The 24141-nt window shown below is 42.3% G+C and overlaps 1 protein-coding gene across 1 annotated transcript in view; it reads left to right on the top strand.

The window, feature by feature from the left end:
* The first annotated feature begins 5350 nt into the window (after window positions 1-5350).
* LOC106576046 (ras-related and estrogen-regulated growth inhibitor) overlaps window positions 5351-24141 on the top strand; it is a 39144-nt gene continuing 20353 nt past the window's right edge. The window contains exons 1-2 of the mRNA XM_014152875.2: window positions 5351-5647; window positions 10564-10737. Of these exons, the coding sequence (XP_014008350.1) occupies window positions 10677-10737 (61 nt within the window). The 5' untranslated portion in view covers window positions 5351-5647; window positions 10564-10676. The remainder of the gene's footprint in view (window positions 5648-10563; window positions 10738-24141) is intronic.

Here is a 24141-nt window from a genome sequence, read left to right as displayed (position 1 = left end):
AAGAAAAATGACGATCTCTCTATTTCTCTCTTGCTTCTCCTTCATTTTGGAAGAAATTAATTTGTTCATTCAAAACTGTTCAACTATTGTCTTTCTCTGTCTTTGAGTCAAATATTCACCACATTTTATACACTGCAGTGCTAGCTAGCTGTAGCTTATGCTTTCAGTGCTAGATTCATTCTCTGATCCTTTGATTGGGTGGACAAGGTCAGTTCATGCTGCAAGATCTCTGATAGGCTGGAGGACGTCCTCTGGAAGTTGTCATAATTACTGTGTAAGTCTATGGAAGGGGATAACATCCATGAATCTCCTAGGTTTGTATTGAAGTCATTATACCCAGAGGAGGACGGAAGCTAGTTGTCCTCCGGCTACACCATGGTACTACCCTACAGAGTGCTTTTGAGGCTACTGTAGACCTTTTTTGCAAAATAGTGTGTTTTAATCAATTATTTGGTGACGTGATTATATTTAGTATAGTTTTACCAAATAATTTTACCTTTATTTAACCAGACAAGTCAGTTAAGAACGAATTCTTGTTTTCAATAAAGGCCTAGGAACAGTGGGTTACTGCCTTGTTCAGGGGCCGAATGACAGATTTTTACCTTGTCAGCTCAGGGATTCGATCTTGCTCTAAACACTAGGCTACCTGCTGCCTAATAATACATAAGGATAACTTCTTAAATGTTTTACAATTTATGAAATCACTGAGGAGGATGGTCCTCGCCTTCCTTCTCTGAGGAGCCTCCACTGATACAAAAGTATGTGGACACCCCTTCAAATTAGTGGATTTGACTAATTCAGCCACACCCGTTGCTAACAGGTGTATTAAATCAAGCACACAGCCGTGCAATCTCCATAGACAAACATTGGCAGTAGAATGGCCTTACTGAAGAGCTCAGTGACTTTCAACGTGGCACCATCATAGGATGCCATCTTTCCAACAAGTCAGTTCATCAAATTTCTGCCCAGCTAGAGCTGCATCGGTCACCTGTAAGTTATGTTATTGTGAAGTAGAAACGTCTAGGAGCAACAACGGCTCAGCTGCAAAGTGGTAGGCCAGACAAGCTCACAGAACTTGACTGCCAAGTGCTGAAGCGCATAGCGTGTAAAAATCATATGTCCTCGGTTGCAACACTCACTAATACTACTCAATAGTTCCAAACTGCCTCTGGAAGCAACATCAGCACAAGAACTGTTCATTGGGAGCTTCATGAAATGGGTTTCCATGGCCGAGCAGCCGCACACAAGCCTAAGATCACCATGCGTAATGCCAAGCGTCGGCTGGAGTGGTGTAAAACTCGCCACCGTTGGACTCTGGAGCAGTGGAAACGCGTTCATCATCTGGCAGTCCAATGAATGAATCTGGGTTTGGCGGATGCCCCTATTCATAGTGCCGTCTGTAAAGTTTGGTGGAGGGGGAATAATGGTCTGGGGCAGTCTTTCATGGTTCGGGCTAGGCCCTTTAGTTCCAGTTTAGAGAAATCTTAGCACTACAGCATACAATGACATTCTAGACAATGCTCTGCTTCTAACTTTGGGGCAAAAGTTTGGCGATGGCTCTTTCCTGTTTCAGCATGACAATTCCCCCATGCACAAAGCGAGATCCATATAGAAATAGTTTGTTGAGATCGGTGTGGAAGAACTTGGTTGGCCTGCACAGAGCCCTGATCTCAACTCCATCGAACACTTTTGGGATTAATTGGAACGCAGACTGCAAAAGCCAGGCCTAATCAGCCAAAATCAGTGCCCGACCTCCCTAATGCTCTTGTGGCTGAATGGAAGCAAGTCCCTGCAGTAATGTTCCAACATCTAGTGGAAAGCCTTTCCAGAAGAGAGGAGGCTGTTACAGCAGCAAATGCCCATGATTTTGGAATGAGATGTTCGACGAGCAGGTGTCCACATAATGTTGGTCATGTAGTGTAACTACTATATGGTACCTAATGTTAGCATGTTCACATCCAAATCATCTAGAAATAACTTGACTCACACAGATTTTTATACTTAAGGTTGATTTGGACATGAAGCACAGAAATGCTTATATAGGTACCGTTCACTTGCATTGGTGCAATATGTCATTTTGCAATTTGGTTGAACTATTAAAGCTAGAATCCTTCGTTGCTACATCCAGTTTATACCCACTGATTCTTAAATAAAACTTAAACACCTGATGAGCTTATTTCAAATGTCATACTGCATCAGAAGCCAAAATATAAGCTTGTTTTACTCCAACATTTGTAAACAATGTAAAACACTGTACAGCCTCAAAACATGGTTAAAACTTTATCATTAATGGTCAGTCACTGCATCCACACCGTCTGATTTTGAGAGTGGTTACATTTCCGGTAACACTTTATTTGGATAGTCTGTCTCTAGATGGGTTACAGACGATCAGTAACAGTTCAACTATCTACTAATCCTAACGATGGGCTATCCAAGTAAAGCGTGGCCCATTTATCCAGGCCCATCCTCCAGCTTTGTACCAAAACAGGCAGGTGATCACTTATGGCTTAATTAAGGACTCTAGATTTTATATATATATATATATATATAAAATCGATAGGTGATGGCAGTGTTTGGGGTCCAAACTCCAGAGAAGCAGGAGCTCGTGGACATTTGACTAGTTACTTAATCATGCATCGCTGCAGTGTTGCATTAGTGCTCTATTGAAAGTCATTATATATACACTACCGGTCAACAGTTTTAGAACACCTACTCATCCAAGAGTTTTTCTTTATTTGTACTATTTTCTACATTGTAGAATAATAGTGAAGTCATAAACTATGAAATACCACATATGGAATCATGTAGTAACCAAAAAATTGTTCAACAAATCAAAATATATTTTAGATTCTTCAAAGTAGCTACCCTTTGCCTTGATGACAGCTTTGCACACTCTTGGCATTCACTCAACCAGCTTCACCTGGAATGCTTTTCCAACAGTCTTGAAGGAGTTCCCACATATGCTGAGCACTTGTTGGCTGCTTTTCCTTCACTCTGCGGTCCAACTCATCCCAAACCATCTCAATTTCGTTGAAGTCAGGTGATTGTGGAGGCCAGGTCATCTGATGCAGCACTCCATCACTCTCCTTCTTGGTCTGGAGGTGTGTTGGGTCATTGTCCTGTTGAAAAACAATTGATAGTTCCACTAAGCTCAAACCAGATGGGATGGCGTATTGCTGCAGAATACTGTGGTAGCCATGCTGGTTAAGTGTGCCTTGATTTCTAAATAAATCACAGACAGTATCACCACCACCATCACACCAACTCCTCCATGCTTCACGTGGGAACCACACAAGTGGAGATCATCCGTTCACCTACTCTGTCTCAAAGACATGGCAGTTGGAACCAAAAATCTCAAATTTGGACTCATCAGACCAAAGGACAGATTTCCACCGGTCTAATGTTCATTGCTTGTGTTTCTTGGCCCAAGCAATTCTCTTCTTGTTATTGGTGTCCTTTAGTAGTGGTTTCTTTGCAGCAATTTGACCATGAACGCCGGATTCACGCAGTCTCCTCTGAACAGTTGGTGTTGAGATGTGTCTGTTACATGAACTCTGTGAAGCATTTATTTGGGCTGCAATTGCTGAGGCTAAACTTATCATCTGCAGCAGAGGTAACTCTGGGTCTTCCTTTCCTGTGGAAGTCCTCATGAGAGCCAGTTTCAACGTAGCGCTTCATGGTTTTTGCGACTGCACTGGAAGAAACGTTAAAATTTTCCGAATTGACTGACCTTCATGTCTTAAAGTAATAATGAACTGTCGTTTGTCTTTGCTTTTTTGAGCTGTCCTTGCCATAATATGGACTTGGTATTTTACCAAGTAGGGCTATCTTCTGTATACCACCCCTACCCTGTCACAAACCAACTGTTAGGCTCAAACACATTAAGAAGGAAAGATATTCCACTAATGAACATTTAACAAAGCACACCTGTTAATTGAAATGCATTGCAGGTGACTACCTCATGAAGCTAGTTGAAAGAATGCCAACATTGTGCAAAGCTGTCATCAAGGCAAAGGGTGGCTACTTTGAAGAATCTCAAATATAAAATATATTTTGATTTGTTTACACTTTTTTGGTTACTACATGATTCCATATGTGTTATTTCATAGTTTTGATGTCTTTCTTATTCTGCAATTTAGAAAATAGTAAACAAATAAAGAAAACCCTTGGATGAGTAGGTGTGTCAACTTTTGACTGGTACTGTATTTAAGTTAAATGTTGGCTACAGGAGCATTAGATAATTAGCTAGGGGGGGGGGGCACTTTGAGCACCTGCCCCTCCAAAGGTCTGTGCATGGCCCTGCTCATATGGTACTACAGTTATTGTATCTGAATATAAAGCAGGAATTCTGACCAACAGGGTTGGTCTCCATATCGCCAGTCTGGTGGACTTTGGAGAAAAGGTTCCTCTCATCCAAACTGATTATCACTGTGTATCAGGGAATGTGAAAAATATCAAATAGCCCTCTTTTTCTCGCGAACTGCACAACAGATCTCAAATGGAATGAAGGCCACCTTATTTACAAAGCCTTTATCAACTCTTTAAGCAAAAAAAAAAATGTAAGCAAAGGAAACTAAGGATTCTGATAATAAGAAAACATAGGACAGGTCAATGGACATTTCCTCTCAGACCAATTTACAGCCAATGGTATTTTAAATGTTCAAATCCATCCACCCTCACTAAGATCAACCTTATCCAAATAGTGAGCACATAACAATATCATATACTTTACATCTTTTGTAAATATATTTTCCATTTAACCGTTATTTAACGAGGCAAGTCAGTTAAGAACAAAATCTTATTTACAAGGCCTACCAAAAAGCAAAAGGCCTCCTGCAGGGACTGGGGCTGGGATTAATGTTATTTATTTTTTAAATATAAATATAGGACAAACACATCACGACGTGAGACAACACAACATAAAGAGAGACATAAGACAACATTGCAAGGCAGCAACACATGACAACACAGCACAAAACATGGTACAAAAATGATTGGGCACAGACAACAGCACAAAGGGCAAGAAGGTAGAACATCTGATTATCTGACTAAGGTTGCTGCATTTTTCGTTGATGTGATAAAATTAGGCTACAGAGAGCGCTTGAGAGAGACTATGCTCTTGCACTTGTCCACAATCCCCGTCTTAAATTAGTAATCAATCATTACTTCCAATACAATACCATGATAGATCAATTGATTATTCAAATGACATTGTGACCTAATTACTTATTTGTTCACCTTTTGAGTGTAGCCTACGGTGTTTTATCTCATTTTACTGACGGTAGAGGGCCCTAGTGTCTTCAGCTTCCATCTGCATCAGATGCAACGGTATGCAGCGCGCCAATATGCTAGCAAAAAAACAGAAGTTTAGCAGCTCCACTCCGTGTCTTGCAGCTGACCCTCGTTTGGGAGATACCTTGACAGTGCGTGTGGTTGACCACAGTTCAGTCTGCTTGGATCAGAGGACAAGTAGATGTGTCCACCCTGCGCTCCTAAGACTCTTCGGGAACGCTGGGTCCGCATCTGTTGGATTCGAGTCAAGACATCGCCTCACCTTGTCACAAGCTGTAGAAACATTGATGAACTTTTGTTCCTCCATCGCAGCTGTTTTCAGAACAAGGATTGTTTTACATTGACCAGTCGTTTGGTGAGTCAATCTTTTATTATGAGATTAAGATTTCTTGTTTCAGAATGGAATGACATTGGTCTCCAAAAGTAACCTAACTGAAGTCACTTGGTTGTTCATATGACTACATTAAATGAGTGCTAAAGCTGTTAAAACGACGTTAAGTCAGCTTACTTTATTTGATTTCATATCGATTTCTCATAATTTTTCTAAAGTAATTATGCAATCTACCTTTCTATTTCCACATACGCGTTGGTTCCACGGCAGTAGCATGTCAATGTCAACCGTAAACTGATGGTGTGACACATCTCCTACCTATCTGTGGCCGACAACTATGATATGTTTTCTACGGTTCATATTGGATAGGATCAAATAATTAAAGCACAATCTGTCACATGCGGCAGCCTAGTGGTTAGAGTGTGAACCAGCAACCGAAACGTCGCTGGTTCGAATACCCGAGCTGAAAAAGTGAAAATCTGTCGCTGTGCCCTTGAGCAAGGCACTTAACCCTAATTTGATTCACTGCACTTATCCGGTGTATGTGACAATAAAACATCTATACACTATGCAAATGCATAAACAATGGATCAAATTCAGCCCATTATATTTTCACATGCAAATAGAACGGGGTTTCTATTATATCTGTAGGCCAATTAAAATGCTCAAGGAAAGACATTTCATGAGGGCAACATTACTTGAAGCTGTACTTTGTTTGTTCATAATATAAAACATGAGCAATGGAGTAAACTTCGTTTTTTGTTTGATAATAATACGGCAAGAAAGTTGTAGAAAGCCCAAAAAGGTATTTATAAGTAATATTCTTCCAAAACAATGGGTATATCATTAATTGAAACAACTACAAATGTTACATACTGTGGCTTTAATGTAGAAGATAGTCTAATATGTTACTTGTGCAAGCCAAGCAATGAGAATTTTCACATTGCTGCTGCTCATTTCGCATTCATGTCATCTAGGACTGGAGCTGGCTGTGTGGAGTGTTGTGCAACAGATCTGATGTTCTCAGAGTACACACACAAGCACACACAACCTCAGACCAGGGTTCGCACAGGATTGGCGAGGGGACTGCCAAGAGGCAGCCACTTCTTTATACCATAAGCTCATTGTGACGGAATGAAATAATGGAATTTTACATTGTGAGATCTTTCAATGTGTAGCCTATGATGTGCCCTTCAACTTACCACCTGGAAAGATTGGAATGTTATTGTATTATATTATCCAGGCAGGGTGCAGCCTACTGAAATACACACAATTAGGGTTGAACCTTTTCAACAGCTTCTTCAACAGATATGGAAAAGTGAACATTGAAATACATCTTTGTTAATGTCATTTGCCACATTGACTCTGATAAACAGTGCACCCATCAGGAAGGTTTTTAGTGTCCCTTTGAAAAAACCTGTGGTTTCTGGAGGTCTTTCTTTAGCATGTGGTGCACTATGCTCCAAGCATTCAGGAGCATTCAGCCTGTAATTCCATCTACTGAAGTAGCTACGACACCACCCACATCCACTGCTGACTCAACATTAAATGACATAAATGGCACTGGGGACTGGGCATGGGCACAGAGCTCTGGCTTTGGTGTGGAAAGAAAAATAAATCTGCTTATTTGGAATGTTTAGACAAGGTCTCGAGTGTACAGCCCTCAGGTGAAATGCCAGCACGTTGAATTTTCCTCGTCCTCGCTTTTAACAGGCTTTGATGGTATTTTCTTAAGCAATGAATCTTAAAGTTGTGTAGAGCATAGTTTTACAGAGAGGCAATGCACCTATCCCCCATATATCTCCCCTCCCCTCCCTCTCACACACATCACCATACAGTATGCTCAGATCTCACTATCGCCCAAGGCTCTTTGCGGCAGGATTCGTTATTCTTTTTAAAACTCCAGATGTGTTTATTTTGTCACCAAGTCTACCCCGGCCTCGTTCTCCCCTGACCACTTAGCAGCCACTTAACGCAATCCATCACAGGACTTATTGAGCCTATTCATCTGGCCTCCCCTTTATTACAGATAGAGCGTGGGCCAAGGGCCAGAGAAGTGGCAGTGACGTTAGCAGGATGAGGGAGTTAAGTGATGGATTCCCCCCGCCTTGGTTCTACTTGACCAAGGTGGGTGGGTGCTCGGAAGAGCTCTAGCCTCACGGATGGGGAATATTGTTTAAATGTTGCAACGTTGTGATATGTGTGTCTCCAAAGCGATACAGCCGTTGAAGCCAGACGGATAGACCGGGGTGTTCCAGTCTAGAACCTTCAGCTTCCCTTGGCAGGAGAGAAAAGTTGTGAGATAGATGATGCTAATTTCTCACTCTGGAAAGAGAGAGAGAGACGGAGCTTGGCACTGCAGCCCCTGGTGCAGCAGCATAAGGCTGTGTAAATCCAGATTGGTGGTGTGGCCTCAGAAAGAGGTCTCCTAGGTCTCTCTGTTTATTGGGTTTGGATGGGGTAATGGAGCGATAGAGGTTGGGAGGGGAGCGATGGAGAGGATGACCTCAGCGATGTTGACTGAGACACTCGTTTGCCACTCAAGCCCCTTCGGGAGGCTAGGACAGGGCACAGACGGTGCACAATCATACCATATAAGGGCTCAATTTGAGAGGGAAGGCTAGGAGAGTACTGTGTGACTGTACACAACAAGACAGTGAGTGTTATTGAGGGATGGCTGTCGATGGCACCAGTGCCAGGGTCTGAGAGAGATTGTGATTGGATAATGGGAGGTAATTCACCCACTTTGTGATCTCAGCCAACCTGGTGTGAAATAAACAGTGGCTGTGTCTCAAATGACACTATTCCCTATATAGTGTACAGGGCCCATACGCTCTAGTCAAAAGTGGTTCTCTATGTATGGAATAGGGTGCCATTTGGAACGCAGACAATTTCACTCCATCCATGTACTGGCCAGCACCCATTTTCTAAAAGTGTGGAAAAAAACATAATTGGATTTGCTAGCCCAGGACTTAGACATACATTTGTCCTGTGTTAATTAAACAGTGTTTATTTCCCTAGTTGAAGAGAAAATATGCAATCGTTTCCCGTCATTCCTCATAAAAAGGTGAAGCAATGCACTATGCGTGATGTTTAGAGTTTATTTCTGTCAGTTATCTTCAGCGCCAGCAGCAACACAGCTCGGCTGGTTTCTAGCTAAACAGATTAGTGCCGAATTGACTGTTATTTAGAGCACGGAATCATTGGCTTTATTTCTGAATGAATAATTCAGAAGACTGCCCTCCCACATATGCGCGCGCTCTCTCTCTCTATCTCTCTCTCAGATACTAATGCACCTGCTAACAGCCTGCCACGCAAAAAAAAGGAGTATGTGACGCATATCAGTGGTGATGCTGTTGCTCGCGGTAACGCTTCTGCAGATGGGCCTCATCCATCACTTCAGTTGGGGGTGTGTGTGTGTGTGTGTGTGTGTGTGTGTGTGTGTGTGTGTGTGTGTGTGTGTGTGTGTGTGTGTGTGTGTGTGTGTGTGTCAGGCTAAACCATTGCTAAACAGGAGCCACAGCACCCTGACACAGCCATAGCTTCTCGGAGGTTCACTTTGCCTCTCCCTCCCCAGTGATATGGACCTCCTTTATATAATAAGAGATTATCAGAATGATGAACTGCCTGTCAGCATGAAGGTAGCCAGAAAGACCCGCAGCCACCTGTTACCCTGAGCCAAAGTGGCTTACAGCGCATTGAGGGTCTTTAAATTAGCACACCATTGACATCCATTTGACACCCTCAAAATAAATTACACCCGATTTGTCATTACGAAGAAAACTACAGAGAATATAACACTTACATCCATTCTACATTTATTTCATGCATTAGACATACTTTTCTCAGATCCCACATAAACCGGACAACCTCGAATCGCGTGCCTTTTCCATTTTTACGACTCACTGCCTTGGAAATTGTATATTAAAGGCTTCTCGTCTGTCATTTCACATAGCTTCAGATCCCAGCAGGAAATAAACTACCGGTCAAAAGTTTTACAACACCTACTCATTTAAGGGTTTTTCTTTATTTTTACGATTTTCTACATTGTAGAATAATAGTGAGGGCATCAAAACTATGAAATAACACATATGGAATCATGTAGTGGTTTCTTTGCAGTGATTCAACCATGAAGGCCTGATTCACGCAGTCTCCTCTGAACAGTTGATGTTGAGATGTGTCTGTTACTTGAACTCTGTGAAGCATTTATTTGGGCTGCAATTTCTGAGGCTGGTAACTCTAATGAACTTATCCTCTGCAGGAGAGGTAACTCTGGGTCTTCCTTTTCCTGTGGCAGTCCTCATGAAACCAGTTTCATCATAGCGCTTGATGGTTTTTGCGACTGCACTTGAAGAAACGTTAAAAGTTCTTGAAATGTTCCGTATTGACTGACCTTCATGTCTTAAAGTAATGATGGTCTGTCGTTTCTCTTTGCTTATTTGAGCTGTTCTTGCCATAATATGGACTTGGTCTTTTACCAAACAGTGCTATATTCTGTATACCCCCCTACTTTGTCACATCACAACTGATTGGCTCAAACGAATTAAGAAGGAAAGAAATTCCACAAATTAATTTTCAAGAAGGCACACCTGTTAATTGAAATGCATTCCAGGTGACTACCTCATGAAGCTGGTTGAGAAAATGCCAAGAGTGTGCAAAGCTGTCATCAAGGCAAAGGGTGGCTATTTGAAGAATCTCAAATATAAAATATATTTTGAATTGTTTAACACTTTTTTGGTTACTACATGATTCCATATGTGTTATTTCATAGTTGTGATGCCTTTACTATTATTCTACAATGTAGAAAATAGTAAAAAATAAAGAAAAACCCTTGAATGGTGTTCTAAAACTTTTGACCGGTAGTGTAAATCTAAGTTGATTTGTGACGAGCTGTTTCATATTAAAGCCTTAAAGCTGTATTTGATGGTTTGCTTTCCCAGACATCCCAGCTCCCGTGTCTTGAACTGAGGATGGGTCGCTGATCCCAGAACCCGCTGTGCGATCTATCAGCTCTGTGATTGGTCCGTTCTGGTTCCGGTCGCTACCTGCTGCCATGGCGAAGAGCCCTGAGGTGAAGCTGGCCGTTTTCGGAAGAGCAGGAGTGGGTAAATCAGGTAGGAGGACCACTATCTGTCTGCTTGTCTGCTTCCCTGCCTGTCCGTGCACTGTACAGTATGTGTATGTGCCTATCTGTTGGACTGTCTACATTATTTTTTTGTCTGTTTCTCTCTGTCTGTCTTCCGGCTGTCTGTATTTCCATGTTTGTGTCTTTCTCTTTGTTCTTCTGTTGGAGTGCGTCAGTGAGATATGGCTTGTGGGCTTATTTTTGTTAGAAGAGCAGTAATTGTTTTAGTTACCATGTTTCAGTGATGTTTACACAAGAAACAATTTACTAAAATAACCGCTGATTGTTGTTCTGGTCTGAAGTACCCTTACTTTACCCAAGCCAATTCAACACATTCTGAATCACCGTTGTAAACTGGCTTAACGCTCCTGTATAGCCTAATGCACATGTCAAACGGGGCACCATATTTAGTATGCTGTTTAGTATGATATCTGCAGTAGCTAACAAGATAATGAAGAGCATATGTCTCTTGCACGGCACAAATTAAGACAGATTGCTCTCCATGGCGTTTGAAAATATTTCTTTGAAAGTTATCCATGTTTAATTATCCCATTATGTAACACTGATGTCTGTGAAGGTCAAGTCAGGGACTGTTTTCCATGATAACCCATATAGTATTGTAAGTATTGTATACTGTACAGGTAGGCAACAGGGTCTACTTTGCAATGGACATGTGTTATTAACCACTAATGGGTCATGTGGAATAAGGAATACCACTTCTATAAAAGGGAAGTATGAGTTTTACAGCCCTGTACATTGCAAGACTTTACACACATCATCCTCCTATGACATCCAAATTCAACTGGCGGAGCGCGGTCCTGGTCCAGACCCAGAGAAGGGTCAAAACGGACCGAACAACATCTCATTTAGTTATATAAAAGTAAATAAATAATTTTTAGACAGCTTTCAAAAATCAACCGGGTGCCGCGGCCTCTCTAACTCAGCAACCCCTCTTTCTCTCTCGAAGCAACACTCACCTTTACTAGTGCCACGTCTGATCCAATCGCGAGGTTATATGCAAATACATGGGGCCACGTCTTACCAAATCACATCAATGCAAATATTCTCTGCGGAACCTCGGGACAAGCAGGCAGAAAGAAATGACCACGGTTCAACTGTTAATAATGCAGATAGGAGCTTATTTACCAGTATCTTTAGTAATATGGCTTATTAAAAGAAATACCAATTTACGCCGAAAAGATGAGTAGACAAAACGTAATTCTTCCCACAACCAGCACAAAACCAATCTGCCTGATATGCAGAAAGTTTGTAGCCCTCGTGAAAAGTGCCAATGTTGAGCGCCATTATGACACCAAGCATAGTAATATCGATCCGATGTATACCCTAAACACGGAGGTGAGAACAAACAAGATGAACCAACTCAAAGTCCTTCTCAATTCCCTGACAGCCCAACTACATTTAATGGAGTGTTCACTGAGGATAGCCTGGGTTTTGGGAAAACACACCCCAAAAATTCTGACGCTTATATGGTTAAAGAATGCATGTGTGAAGTTGCTGACACCTTGCTTGAAGCTAAACAAAAAGATGAGCTCAGAGAAAAGATCAAACGGATTCCACAGCAATGAGGAGAACTGAAATATTAGCTGAAGATTTATTAACTTCATAACTTGATGAGGCCATTCAGAATGCATCATGCATTTCATTAGCTGTGGCTGAATCAACAAATAACACTAATGCACAGCTTCTGGTGTTTTGTCAGATTTTATAACGAAACAAAGAAGGAATCCTGTGAGGAGCTGTTGGGCTTAACAAATCTAGAAGCACACACACGGGGAGAGGATATCCTATGAGGGATATCAAAGGGATGCTGACAAAAAAGGGGGAGAGATCAGAAGTCAGTGGTCTCTATCACCACAGATGGAGCTCCAGCCTTGATAGGAAAAGAGAGGGGACTGGTTGCACGTTTGAAAGAGGACCACCCTAAACCTGACATCATACCACTGCATCACCCATCAATCTGTGCTGTGTGCCAGTCTGGGAAAAGAGTATTCTGAGGTCATGACAACGAGGATGAAACTTTTTGAGAGCAACATCATCCCTATAACACCGCCTGCTACGAGGCTTTCTGACAGAGGCCAATGGCAGATTTGCACAACAATATCACATTGCTCAGCAAAGGCAGGGTTTTGGAATGCTTTTGGCCCATTCGGGAGGAAATCAAAGATTTCTTATCAGCGCAAAAGAGTGATAAGGCAACCCAGTTTCTTGAGTTTTTGGAAGATGAGGAAAAGATGGAAACAGTTGCATTTTTGACAGACATCACATCATACCTTAATCAACAATGTTAAGCTGCAGGGACAGAACAACACAGTGTGTGATATGATAGCAGCAGTCCGGGCTTTCCGGAAGAAATTGGAGCTTTGATGACTTCACTGTTGGAAGAGAACTACTGCTGCTCACCCAGAACCCCTTCATGGTCACAAATGTGATAACGTTGTCAGATAAGCAAAACAGATCAGATGGGTAGATGTTGCAAAACTACAAATGGAGTTGATTGAGCTGCAATAAAATGTGTCTTTGAAGGAGCAGGCTGGTGGTTGTGACCCTGTTACTTCCTGGGGAAAGATGGTGCCTACAGCTGATGTCCATGTTCTAAAGAAACTGGCACTACAGATGACCATGTTTGGCTCCACATACAGATGTGAATCAGCCTTCTCCACAACGAACTTTATTAAAAAAACAAGTACCACACCGGGCTCACCAATGAACACCTACACCATTGTCTGAGTTGCTCTCAGACCATTTGTACCAACGTTCAAAGCATTGGCAGGAGACAGAAAGCGCAATTTCTCTCATTGATGCAAGAGCAAGGCCCAGAGTGGCTTATACATGAATATTGTATGGCCCACAGTGACTTTCTGATCATTCAGATGATTATCTTTGCTCTCCAGAAAACATGCCCTGTATTTCATTTAAGTATTATTTAGTAATTCAAGGCCCATGTACAATGGTTCACAGTGCACTTTTTGCTTAGACAACTGTGCAACCACTTTTGTTCTTCAGCAATGATGCACATGTTTACATTCAAAAGAAAGAAGCTGTACTTCATTTTATTGTCTCATTTAATGTATTTAATGCACATTTTCTATAGCAACATGTTTCATAAGTTGTAGACGATGTTTGCTACTACGCTGTACCACAGTGCCAATAAAGAACGACATCTATCCGGACCTTTGCCACCTAGGAAATTTGTGTCACTGGACTTCTGAAATAGTAGTTGAGTAGCCCTGTCCTATGACATTCTTGTTGCCTTTGCTAACTTCATGAATTAGACATATGCATAAGAGATTTACATCTGATCATGGCTCACAGAAACAAATGTTAAAAACCACATGACTTAAAACACAATAAATGAGAGCGAAGTACTGCTCTCCAGCACAGTGTACTGATAAAAGTCTGAGGAAAAGGGGGTGAGGAGATATTTAGGCTAGCAGCTTTGTGGTGTATCAGGCACCAGTTTGTAAAACATTTTCATTTGAAGACTCAATCCAAACTTGAAAGAAGAGGTGAGACATCAGTATGGTTCTCAGAAGTCCAGCCGTTGCAATTCTCAGACTGACGTCGTTGACCAAAGAGTGTGCGGATGACAGCTTTAAATTGGTGACAGCCGCCTCCAACGTCAATTACAAGAGAGAGTCACCGCCTAGTGAAAGGAATATGACGAAACATTGGCACTTGGCCAAAGCTAAGTGCTTTGGCTAATTTTCTGTACAATTCAACAGATTCTGATGTCAATTATACCCAGCTCTGATCCCAACTCTTCAAGCGAGTAGAGGAAGATATTCGTGTTGTGTTATTTAACCATAGAGGCTTACTTACATTCAGCAAGACAGGGGTTATCAGTGGATAAGGAGAGAGTTTGAGTCAGAGAGAAGGTGGGTGTGATTGCTTTCGGAGAATTTATCAATAGCCTGGTTAACCTGACAGAACCCCACTGCGGTGTTTCCCGGAAGCTTAGACCCGGAGCTTAATTCCAAATTGTCACTTGCATTAAGGATTTTAGGGTTAGAGTAGAACGTTCAGTAGGCCATTACTCTACTTTTTTATTTTTTTTATACATTTATTTAACCTTTATTTAACTGGGCAAGTCAGTTAAGAACACATTTTTATTTACAGTGACGGCCTAACCCGGACAGCGCTGGGACAATTGTGCGCCACCCTATGGGACTCCCAATCACGGCCGGTTGTGATACAGCCTAGTTACCAACATAATTAGAGCAATAAAAATCAATGTTTTGTCATACTTGTGGTATACGGTCTGATATACCACGGCTGTCAGCCAATCAGCATTCAGTGCATGAACCACCCAGTTTATAATACATGTATATATGATAAATATTACCACACTTGAAAGCGGATGATTCATCTTGTTGTCTCTTCAATAAGTAACATAGATTCTCGATGGGGTACATAACATCAGATTACTCAGACCTCTTTCAGGGCTCACAAATATGTCTGTTGTTTATGACGACGATAGTCAGGATAACATACACAGTTACGCACATCCCACAGACTATATGGATGCAGAGTACGTGGAATAGCATGTGAAGATGTAGGCCTATTTTTCTTTTCTTCATATACATAAAAGGTACTTTCTTTTTTTAAATGAATGAATTTTGTAAGACGCAATGCTTGTTGACACAATGCCCACTTAACCCGGAAGCCAGCCGCACCGCAATGTGTCGGAGGAAACACGTGAGCGTGCACTGTGAGCGTGCACTGCCCCCAGCCCACCACAGGAGTCGCTAGTAAGCGATGGGACAAGGATATTCCTGCCGGCCAAACCCTCCCCTAACCCGGTCGACGCTAGGCCGATTGTGCGCCGCCCCATGGGTCTCCCGGTCGCGGCCGGCTGCGACAGAGCCTGGACCCAAACCCAGAATCTCTAGTAGCACAGCTAGCACTTTGATGCAGTGCCTTAGACCACTGCACCACTCGGGAGGCCTTCATAAAAGGTACTTTATTAGAGTTATTGCAGTATGAGTGGCACAAAAACATTCTGGCTTCAGTGCAAACCTGTCGCCCCCTTCCTCAAAAAGAATCTCCTTACATTGGAGTGAACAGTACATCTTCTGCCTGTGTTTCCAATAGATTCATGTTTTCCGTGGTGATTTTCACTGTCAGCATCACCTCCTTTTCCTTCTTGGTCTCCTGGAGACAGGATGATATTAATGGGCTCTATTTCTGTAAGGGAACGGGGGCGTGACTGCATATTAACGTTACACATGCACAATCACTGGATTGTTGGCCAGCAGAAAACATTTACTATGATAATCAGAAGATTGGTTGGTTCAGGGAAGTGCCGTTTCTTGGCTTGAGGAGGACGGTGTGTGTGTACATGTTTGTGAGACTTGGTCGGTTTGGATTGGTTGGTAAGACCCGGGTTTAAGTATTGTCTATCCCTGATTGGTTGGTTCAGGGAATGGCAAGGGGCATTTCTTGGCTTGAGAACTCTGTGTGTTTGTGAGACTTAGTTTTGATTGGTTGGAAAGATGTCTTGACTTCCTTAGACACACAAGGTCTAATAAAGCAACAGACTATATTGACAGACTGTGTGGATGGAGTCTGTTCCAGGACTTCTCAGGCTTTGGTATATTGACTCATTGGAGAGATGCTGGAGTCTGGAGATTCTATTTGTCAAACACACACACACTGGCAATCACACAAACTGGACACACACACACACACACACACTCTTGTGTGACGTGAGGTGTCAGCGTGGCTCCGGCAGCGTGGTGTTTTTTTGGGGGAGTCCAAATAAAGTGGAAACAAGGTTTATTGAATGCCAAATGTGGCCCCATAAAAGGGCCCGTCGGCTAGCTCCCAGAACATCCTGCCTCTCTCTCCCTCCGCTCCCTCCATCCCTGCCTAACGGAGAAGAAAAGATAACAATAATAAAGTCTCCTGCCCGCTGCTCTCCTCTTCTCCTCTCAGCCCAGAAATATTGCTGTTTATGGTTTCCAACCCAACACCTCAAGGAGACCATGACTCAGCTTAATGCAAGTGTCTTGTTAAAGAGATATATGTAAACAGTCTTTCAAACCAAAAGGGCAAGGATGAGAAGTTGGCCCTTTGGACAACAAAGAAACTGGCAGGTATTGCTGCCCCGAAGATGAACGTTCACCATATTTTAGGTGAACGTTCATATTATAGACCACACAGTCAGCCTGTTGCTCAGCACTGAGTGTGCGTTATTTTGTTGTAGTCAGATTTTTTTTTATGACATTCTGGGAACAGGACCCCCCACAGGTCTTATTGTTTTCATGACATGCCCTTCTAACACACATGCATACAGTACCAGTCAAAAGTTTGGACACACCTACTCATTCAAGGGTTTTTCTTAATTTTTACTATTTTCTACATTGTAGAATAATAGTGAAGACATCAAAACTATGAAATAACACATATGGAATCATGTAATAATTATTATATTCAGCCCAAGGAAACAATGGCCACTTTGGCTGCAAAAGGCCTGAATTTATTTAGGGGGCATTATGGCCACACAAGAGGGATGCCGTCGGGAAATTCGAGGCCTGGTGAGAATATTATCACGTGTCTAGTTGTCAAATTGTGAATGAGAGACTGATGAAGTATGTGCAGCCTGCGCAAGAAACAAAGCAGAGCTCATGCCTTTCATGCAACCTTTTTTCAAATCATCATTAGAGTCTCGTCATGCAGCCTTAGAATTTCTTACAAATCTAAACATATAACCCGACATTTGTATAACAACTAAACTTCATAAATAACTCTAAATTAAGCATATAGGAGGAACTGTTACTTTGTTAACTGCTCAACACAGAATAGCCGCATGTGCGCACTCCCTCTGAAACCATTTGGAGAAAATATCCTTTCTATTTTATTCAGCTTTGTTCAATTGTGTTCTTCAAACTATAAAATAATATAAAATAATGCCACGGAATTCTAAGCTAATCTTGTCTGCTAAATTAACTAGCGTAGCCCACAGCCATATGGCATATCCAGATCAGGGACAACTCAGAGTATTCTATTCTGTTCTTCTGAAATAGACTACATTTTCTTCGTATCATGATCTTTAGACCTGTCTAAAATAAATAATGGATTTATTGTGATGGTGTAGGCTATATTCAATAGATTTATTAGATTACTGGTTGCAGCACTGCCTGGTATGGCAACTGCTCGGCCTCCGACCGCATGGCACTACAGAGGGTAGTGCGAATGGCCCAGTACATCACTGGGGCCAAACTTCCTGCCATCCAGGACCTCTATACCAGGCGGTGTCAGAGGAAGGCCCTGAAAATTGTCAAAGACTCCAGACACCCTAGTCATAGACTGTTCCCTCTGTTACCACACGGCAAGCGGTACCGGAGCGCCAAGTCTAGGTCCAAGAGGCTTCTAAACAGCTTCTACCCCAAAGCCATAAGACTCCTGAACATCTAGTCAAATGGCTACCCAGACTATTCACATCCCCCCCCCCTCCACACCACTGCCACTCTCTGCTGTCATCTATGCATAGTCACTTTAATTAACTCTACCTACATGTACATACTACCTCAACTGACCGGTGACCCCGCACATTGACTCTGTACCGGCACCCCCCTGTATATATTGTTATTTTTTACTGCTCCTCTTTAATTACTTGTTACTTTTATCTCTTATTCTTATCCATATTTTTTTAAACTGCACTGTCGGTTAGGGGCTCGTAAGTAATCATTTCACTATAAGGTCTACACCTGTTGTATTCGGCGCATGTGACTAATAAAATGTGATTTTGATTTGATTTGACTCTTTAAAATGTAGCTGTTCCTAAGGTCTGCATCAGTGGAAGCCAGGAGATGCTAAATGTGTTTATGTCAGTTAATTAATGGTCAATTACCATGAGACCGGTAGTGATTTGTTTGACAATCTCTGGCTGACAAAATGTAATGACCGCCACAGCCCTACCAATAGCTCTTTGGTATGCACTGAACAGCCCTGTGCAAGAACCTACAAGAAAGTGTGGACCGGTTGGCATGCTGTTGGAATACCCTCAATACCCTCATACCCTCATTATTTAGGATGGCACAGTGGTCCTGTGGGTATAAGCTGTGATTCATCATGGACATTATTCCACTGCACAAGTGCACTAATTAACAATCGTTGCTAGCATTTTCATTCCTGAGATAAGATCCTTGGAGAGGCTTACAAGTGCCTCATAAAAAGACAGGCGTGATTAGACGTTTCGGGCATACTTCTAAAATCGAGAGGCGAGCCAAGTTCCTGCAAGGTTTTCAGTGATATGTACCCCATACGTGTTGGCACAGCTACAGAAAGAGTGCAATGCTGATCCATGTAATGTGTTTATGCGACTTATGCATACAGTATGTTATCTAGGCATTTAGATTTAGAGGCTAAAAGAGATCAGAGGGTGGTTATGGGGAAATGTGTGAAGTTGGTAAGCTGGTCTGTTTATTAAATTGCGTGTTTTCCAGAACCCTGACAAACAAAGCAAATTAATGCATTATTTATGTATGTTTTTATGTCTAACCATCGCTTCATCATTTGATCATGTGGTCTTTATCTCACTTGGAAAACCCCTAAACCCTACACAGTTCATACAAACACAGAGTGTAATAAGTACTGTATCTCAATGAGTATTGTTGCTAAAGGACTGAGATTTACAGTGGTCCTACAAATGTGATACATTGATTGACTACACAGGTAACTTGAGTTCAGACAGACAATGCTACATAAGCTTTTAGAATGTGAAAAACATTTCATAGAAGGTGCTGGTATTCTGACCCACTCACACCACTCCTGTTCTGTTGATTTACAGCCATAGTGATTTGTAGCATAGACACATAACAGGGAGTAAATATTCTACAATAGCCTGTTTTTCAGACTGAGGGATTAATATTCAGGTTACGTGCTGTAAGGCTAGATATACTTAGCAGGCGAATGAAGATATAATTCGCATGCTATGGGGTGTTTAAGGCCATCCATTAATAACGTAAGGCATTGTAAGATATTAATTATGTAGCTACTCGTTTAGCTTCATAGGTTTCTTGAGGGCTTGCAAATCGCCTTTCTGCTGGCGAAAACTCAAACAAAATGTATGACAAAAAAATAAATAGGATCCTGTTATTCCTTTGGTAAGCAAGTAAAACCGAAAGACTGTACTGTATAACTCGACACAGACTCTGTGTTCCTTCGGTCACCTTTTTCTCCTCAGTAAGTAAAGGGACTAAGCCTGCCAGCTAATATTACCATCGGTCATTTGTCCTGATAAGAGGTTGATTTGGTGAGAGAAAATGGGGCAGAGAAAAGAAGTGTAAAAGAGGAGTGATGGGAAGGGTTATTTAGGGTTAGACAGGCGAAATGAGGGTAGTCAGCCTGTTGGGTGGTGTTTGTTTACGATGCTGGAGTGTTAAGAAACTGAGAGGGGAAAGCTACTGCAAGTGTGGCCAGGTGATACAGATCTCTGTGTGTGTGTGTGTGTGTGTGTGGTTAGGAAGATCTGATCACAATGTGTATTTTAATCGTCTACACCTGTCCAAAAAATGTGAGCACAATCAGAATGTGGATAAGATCAGGACAAAGGGTTAGTAGCAGGTATAAACAAGGCTTACAGTATATGTATGCTTGCCACATATTGGCACACATGTTGCATCGACAATTCCAACAGCATCTCCTCTCCTCTTTCCTTCCTCCCTTTTGCTCTCTCTCTCTCTCTGAACGTATTATCTACACCCCAGAGCATAATTTTGACCTCACAGTGGAACAGGATGTCCTCGGCGCTTACATCTATTTGAGCTGTCAAAAGACCTTGCTTTTCTTCCGTCTACCTCAGCATTCACACACACTTCCACTGAACCCACTCATCTAGCTCCTATTTGTCTCTCTCTCTCTCTCTCTCTCTCTCTCTGGAGCAATTGTGTCGCAGGAAGATGGGCTTTTGGTACATGATTTATTTATTTATTAACCTATTTATGTATTTATTTTTAGACCATGCACTAAAATGCTCTCCCAGATTATTTGTCTATACATACGTAGGTCTACCCACTCCTCACTCCCTCGCCTTGCTTGCCCCCAGTTCGTCACGAGTTCTCTATGCCGCTGGTCTCCTTAGTGGTGAGTGAGTCATCGTTAGCAGTTCTCTCCCTTTTAACAGACTACCCTGCCTTGTCTCGGGAGAGTAGGACGGCTTTTAAAATGGAATGGTGGATCTATTAAGCATTTTCTTGTTGGTTTCTTTTGCTTTTTAAGACGCAGGGCTTGTGAGGAAACGCTCAACTTAATGTATTTGTTTTCCTGTGGCACCCTTTTGGCAAATTGAGTGGCTGTGAATGGCTGAGTTCCTAAGTGAATCTGTCCACCCTCAATAACACACAACACACTCTAATGCTTGTCTTCAGGTGGACACAACACACTCTAATGCTTGTCTTCAGGTGGACACAACACACTCTAATGCTTGTCTTCAGGTGGACACAACACACTCTAATGCTTGTCTTCAGGTGGACACAACACACTCTAATGCTTGTCTTCGGGTGGACACAACACACTCTAATGCTTGTCTTCGGGTGGACACAACACACTCTAATGCTTGTCTTCGGGTGGACACAACACACTCTAATGCTTGTCTTCGGGTGGACACAACACACTCTAATGCTTGTCTTCGGGTGGACACAACACACTCTAATGCTTGTCTTCGGGTGGACACAACACACTCTAATGCTTGTCTTCGGGTGGACACAACACACTCTAATGCTTGTCTTCGGGTGGACACAACACACTCTAATGCTTGTCTTCGGGTGGACACAACACACTCTAATGCTTGTCTTCGGGTGGACACAACACACTCTAATGCTTGTCTTCGGGTGGACACAACACACTCTAATGCTTGTCTTCGGGTGGACACAACACACTCTAATGCTTGTCTTCGGGTGGACACAACACACTCTAATGCTTGTCTTCGGGTGGACACAACACACTCTAATGCTTGTCTTCGGGTGGACACAACACACTCTAATGCTTGTCTTCAGGTGGACACAACACACTCTAATGCTTGTCTTCAGGTGGACACAACACACTCTAATGCTTGTCTTCAGGTGGACACAACACACTCTAATGCTTGTCTTCGGGTGGACACAACACACTCTAATGCTTGTCTTCGGGTGGACACAACACACTCGAATGCTTGTCTTCGGGTGGACACAACACACTCTAATGCTTGTCTTCAGGTGGACACAACACACTCTAATGCTTGTCTTCGGGTGGACACAACACACTCTAATGCTTGTCTTCAGGTGGACACAACACACTCTAATGCTTGTCTTCAGGTGGACACAACACACTCTAATGCTTGTCTTCAGGTGGACACAACACACTCTAATGCTTGTCTTCAGGTGGACACAACACACTCTAATGCTTGTCTTCAGGTGGACACAACACACTCTAATGCTTGTCTTCAGGTGGACACAACACACTCTAATGCTTGTCTTCAGGTGGACACAACACACTCTAATGCTTGTCTTTGGGTGGACACAACACACTCTAATGCTTGTCTTCGGGTGGACACAACACACTCTAATGCTTGTCTTCAGGTGGACACAACACACTCTAATGCTTGTCTTCGGGTGGACACAACACACTCGAATGCTTGTCTTCGGGTGGACACAACACACTCTAATGCTTGTCTTCGGGTGGACACAACACACTCTAATGCTTGTCTTCAGGTGGACACAACACACTCTAATGCTTGTCTTCAGGTGGACACAACACACTCTAATGCTTGTCTTCAGGTGGACACAACACACTCTAATGCTTGTCTTCAGGTGGACACAACACACTCTAATGCTTGTCTTCAGGTGGACACAACACACTCTAATGCTTGTCTTCAGGTGGACACAACACACTCTAATGCTTGTCTTCGGGTGGACACAACACACTCTAATGCTTGTCTTCAGGTGGACACAACACACTCGAATGCTTGTCTTCAGGTGGACACAACACACTCGAATGCTTGTCTTCAGGTGGACACAACACACTCTAATGCTTGTCTTCAGGTGGACACAACACACTCTAATGCTACACTCTTAAAAAAAAAAAAGGGTTCCAAAAGGTTTCTTCGGCTGTCCCCATTTGTAGAACCCTTTTTGCTTCCAGGTAGAACTCTTTTGGGTTCAAAAGGGTTCTACCTGAAACCAAAATGGGTTCTTCAAAGGGTTCTCCTATGGGGACAGCCAAAGAACCCTTTTAGGTTCTAGATTTCACTCTGTCATTAAGTGCTGTCATTAAGTAGACACAAAGATCTGTTCAGATCTATCGTCTGGATGAAGGTTTTTAGCTGATTTTTAATACAACACTATGTTTCCAGGTGTTGTCCGTAACACAATGCAGAACTTAAATATTTTAAGTCGAGTGTAACACAAGACAAAATCATATGGTTATGCAATTATGTATCATCCGTAGTAGGGTTATTTTTGGCTAAACTTCTGGTTAAAGTTAGGAATAGTTGAGCAGTAGAACACCCACTTTGTTTTTCGGTCTTTTCTCTTTAACTGTTCATAAATGTATATCTAAGCTCAAGTATTTTTTAAATAAATAAACCATTCCATTCCTAGTCATCCATTCCCTGTGAAGTCATCTATTTAGTAACCTCCGTGTCGCAGGTAGTATTCAAACTGCGATGCGTCTCAAATATTTCACACAATGTCAAATCATGTGTACTTAATCACCTGGGACACACGTTAGCCAGGGTGAATACGAGTAGAACCCCATTGTTCATTGGCCAGATTAGAGATTCAATGGACTATCAGAAACCTTACGCCCTTCCCAGAGTCCCAACCGACAATATCCCGGGTTTTGGTCCTTTTGCGCCCTTAGAACAGGGAGAAATCATACTCTCCCAAGTGTCCTACTTTACGTTGCCGTAGGGGCCAGGAGTGAAAGGCTCTTTTTCTCATGCCCCCATTGTTTGTATGTTTATAAAGAGCTGGAACACGTACAAAGTTGAGCGACACTGGTCAGACCCTCCTTCGGGGGATCTCCCAGTCATTCAAAGTAAACGTGAGAGGCTTTCCTATACAGCGACCTGTTTAATACAATCAAAAGCAATCTCCATTGACCTCTATAGTCCTTTAGGCCAATGAAGGTGTATTGAAAGGATCTGAGTTCTATTTGACTGAACAAGTGAGTAATTACACACCCATTTAAGGATATATACTATAATAAGGGATGAGGTGTATCAGGTTGAATAGAGTGCATGGTTATTTTTCATGTCCCGTGGCTACATTAACATCATTCTGTGCTTTAAGCGCTTCTCTAATAGGTCTACATGCTGTGATCAAACAGGAATGATATAGCCTGAGGCCTAATCACCAGCTATTGCAGAGATGGCATGATTTATCTTTGCCTC

Source organism: Salmo salar, chromosome ssa17 (genome assembly GCF_905237065.1).
Source record: "Salmo salar chromosome ssa17, Ssal_v3.1, whole genome shotgun sequence".
Lineage (NCBI taxonomy): Eukaryota > Metazoa > Chordata > Actinopteri > Salmoniformes > Salmonidae > Salmo > Salmo salar.
Note: the sequence above shows the minus strand (reverse complement) of the source record. Positions and strands in the feature narration are given on the sequence as shown.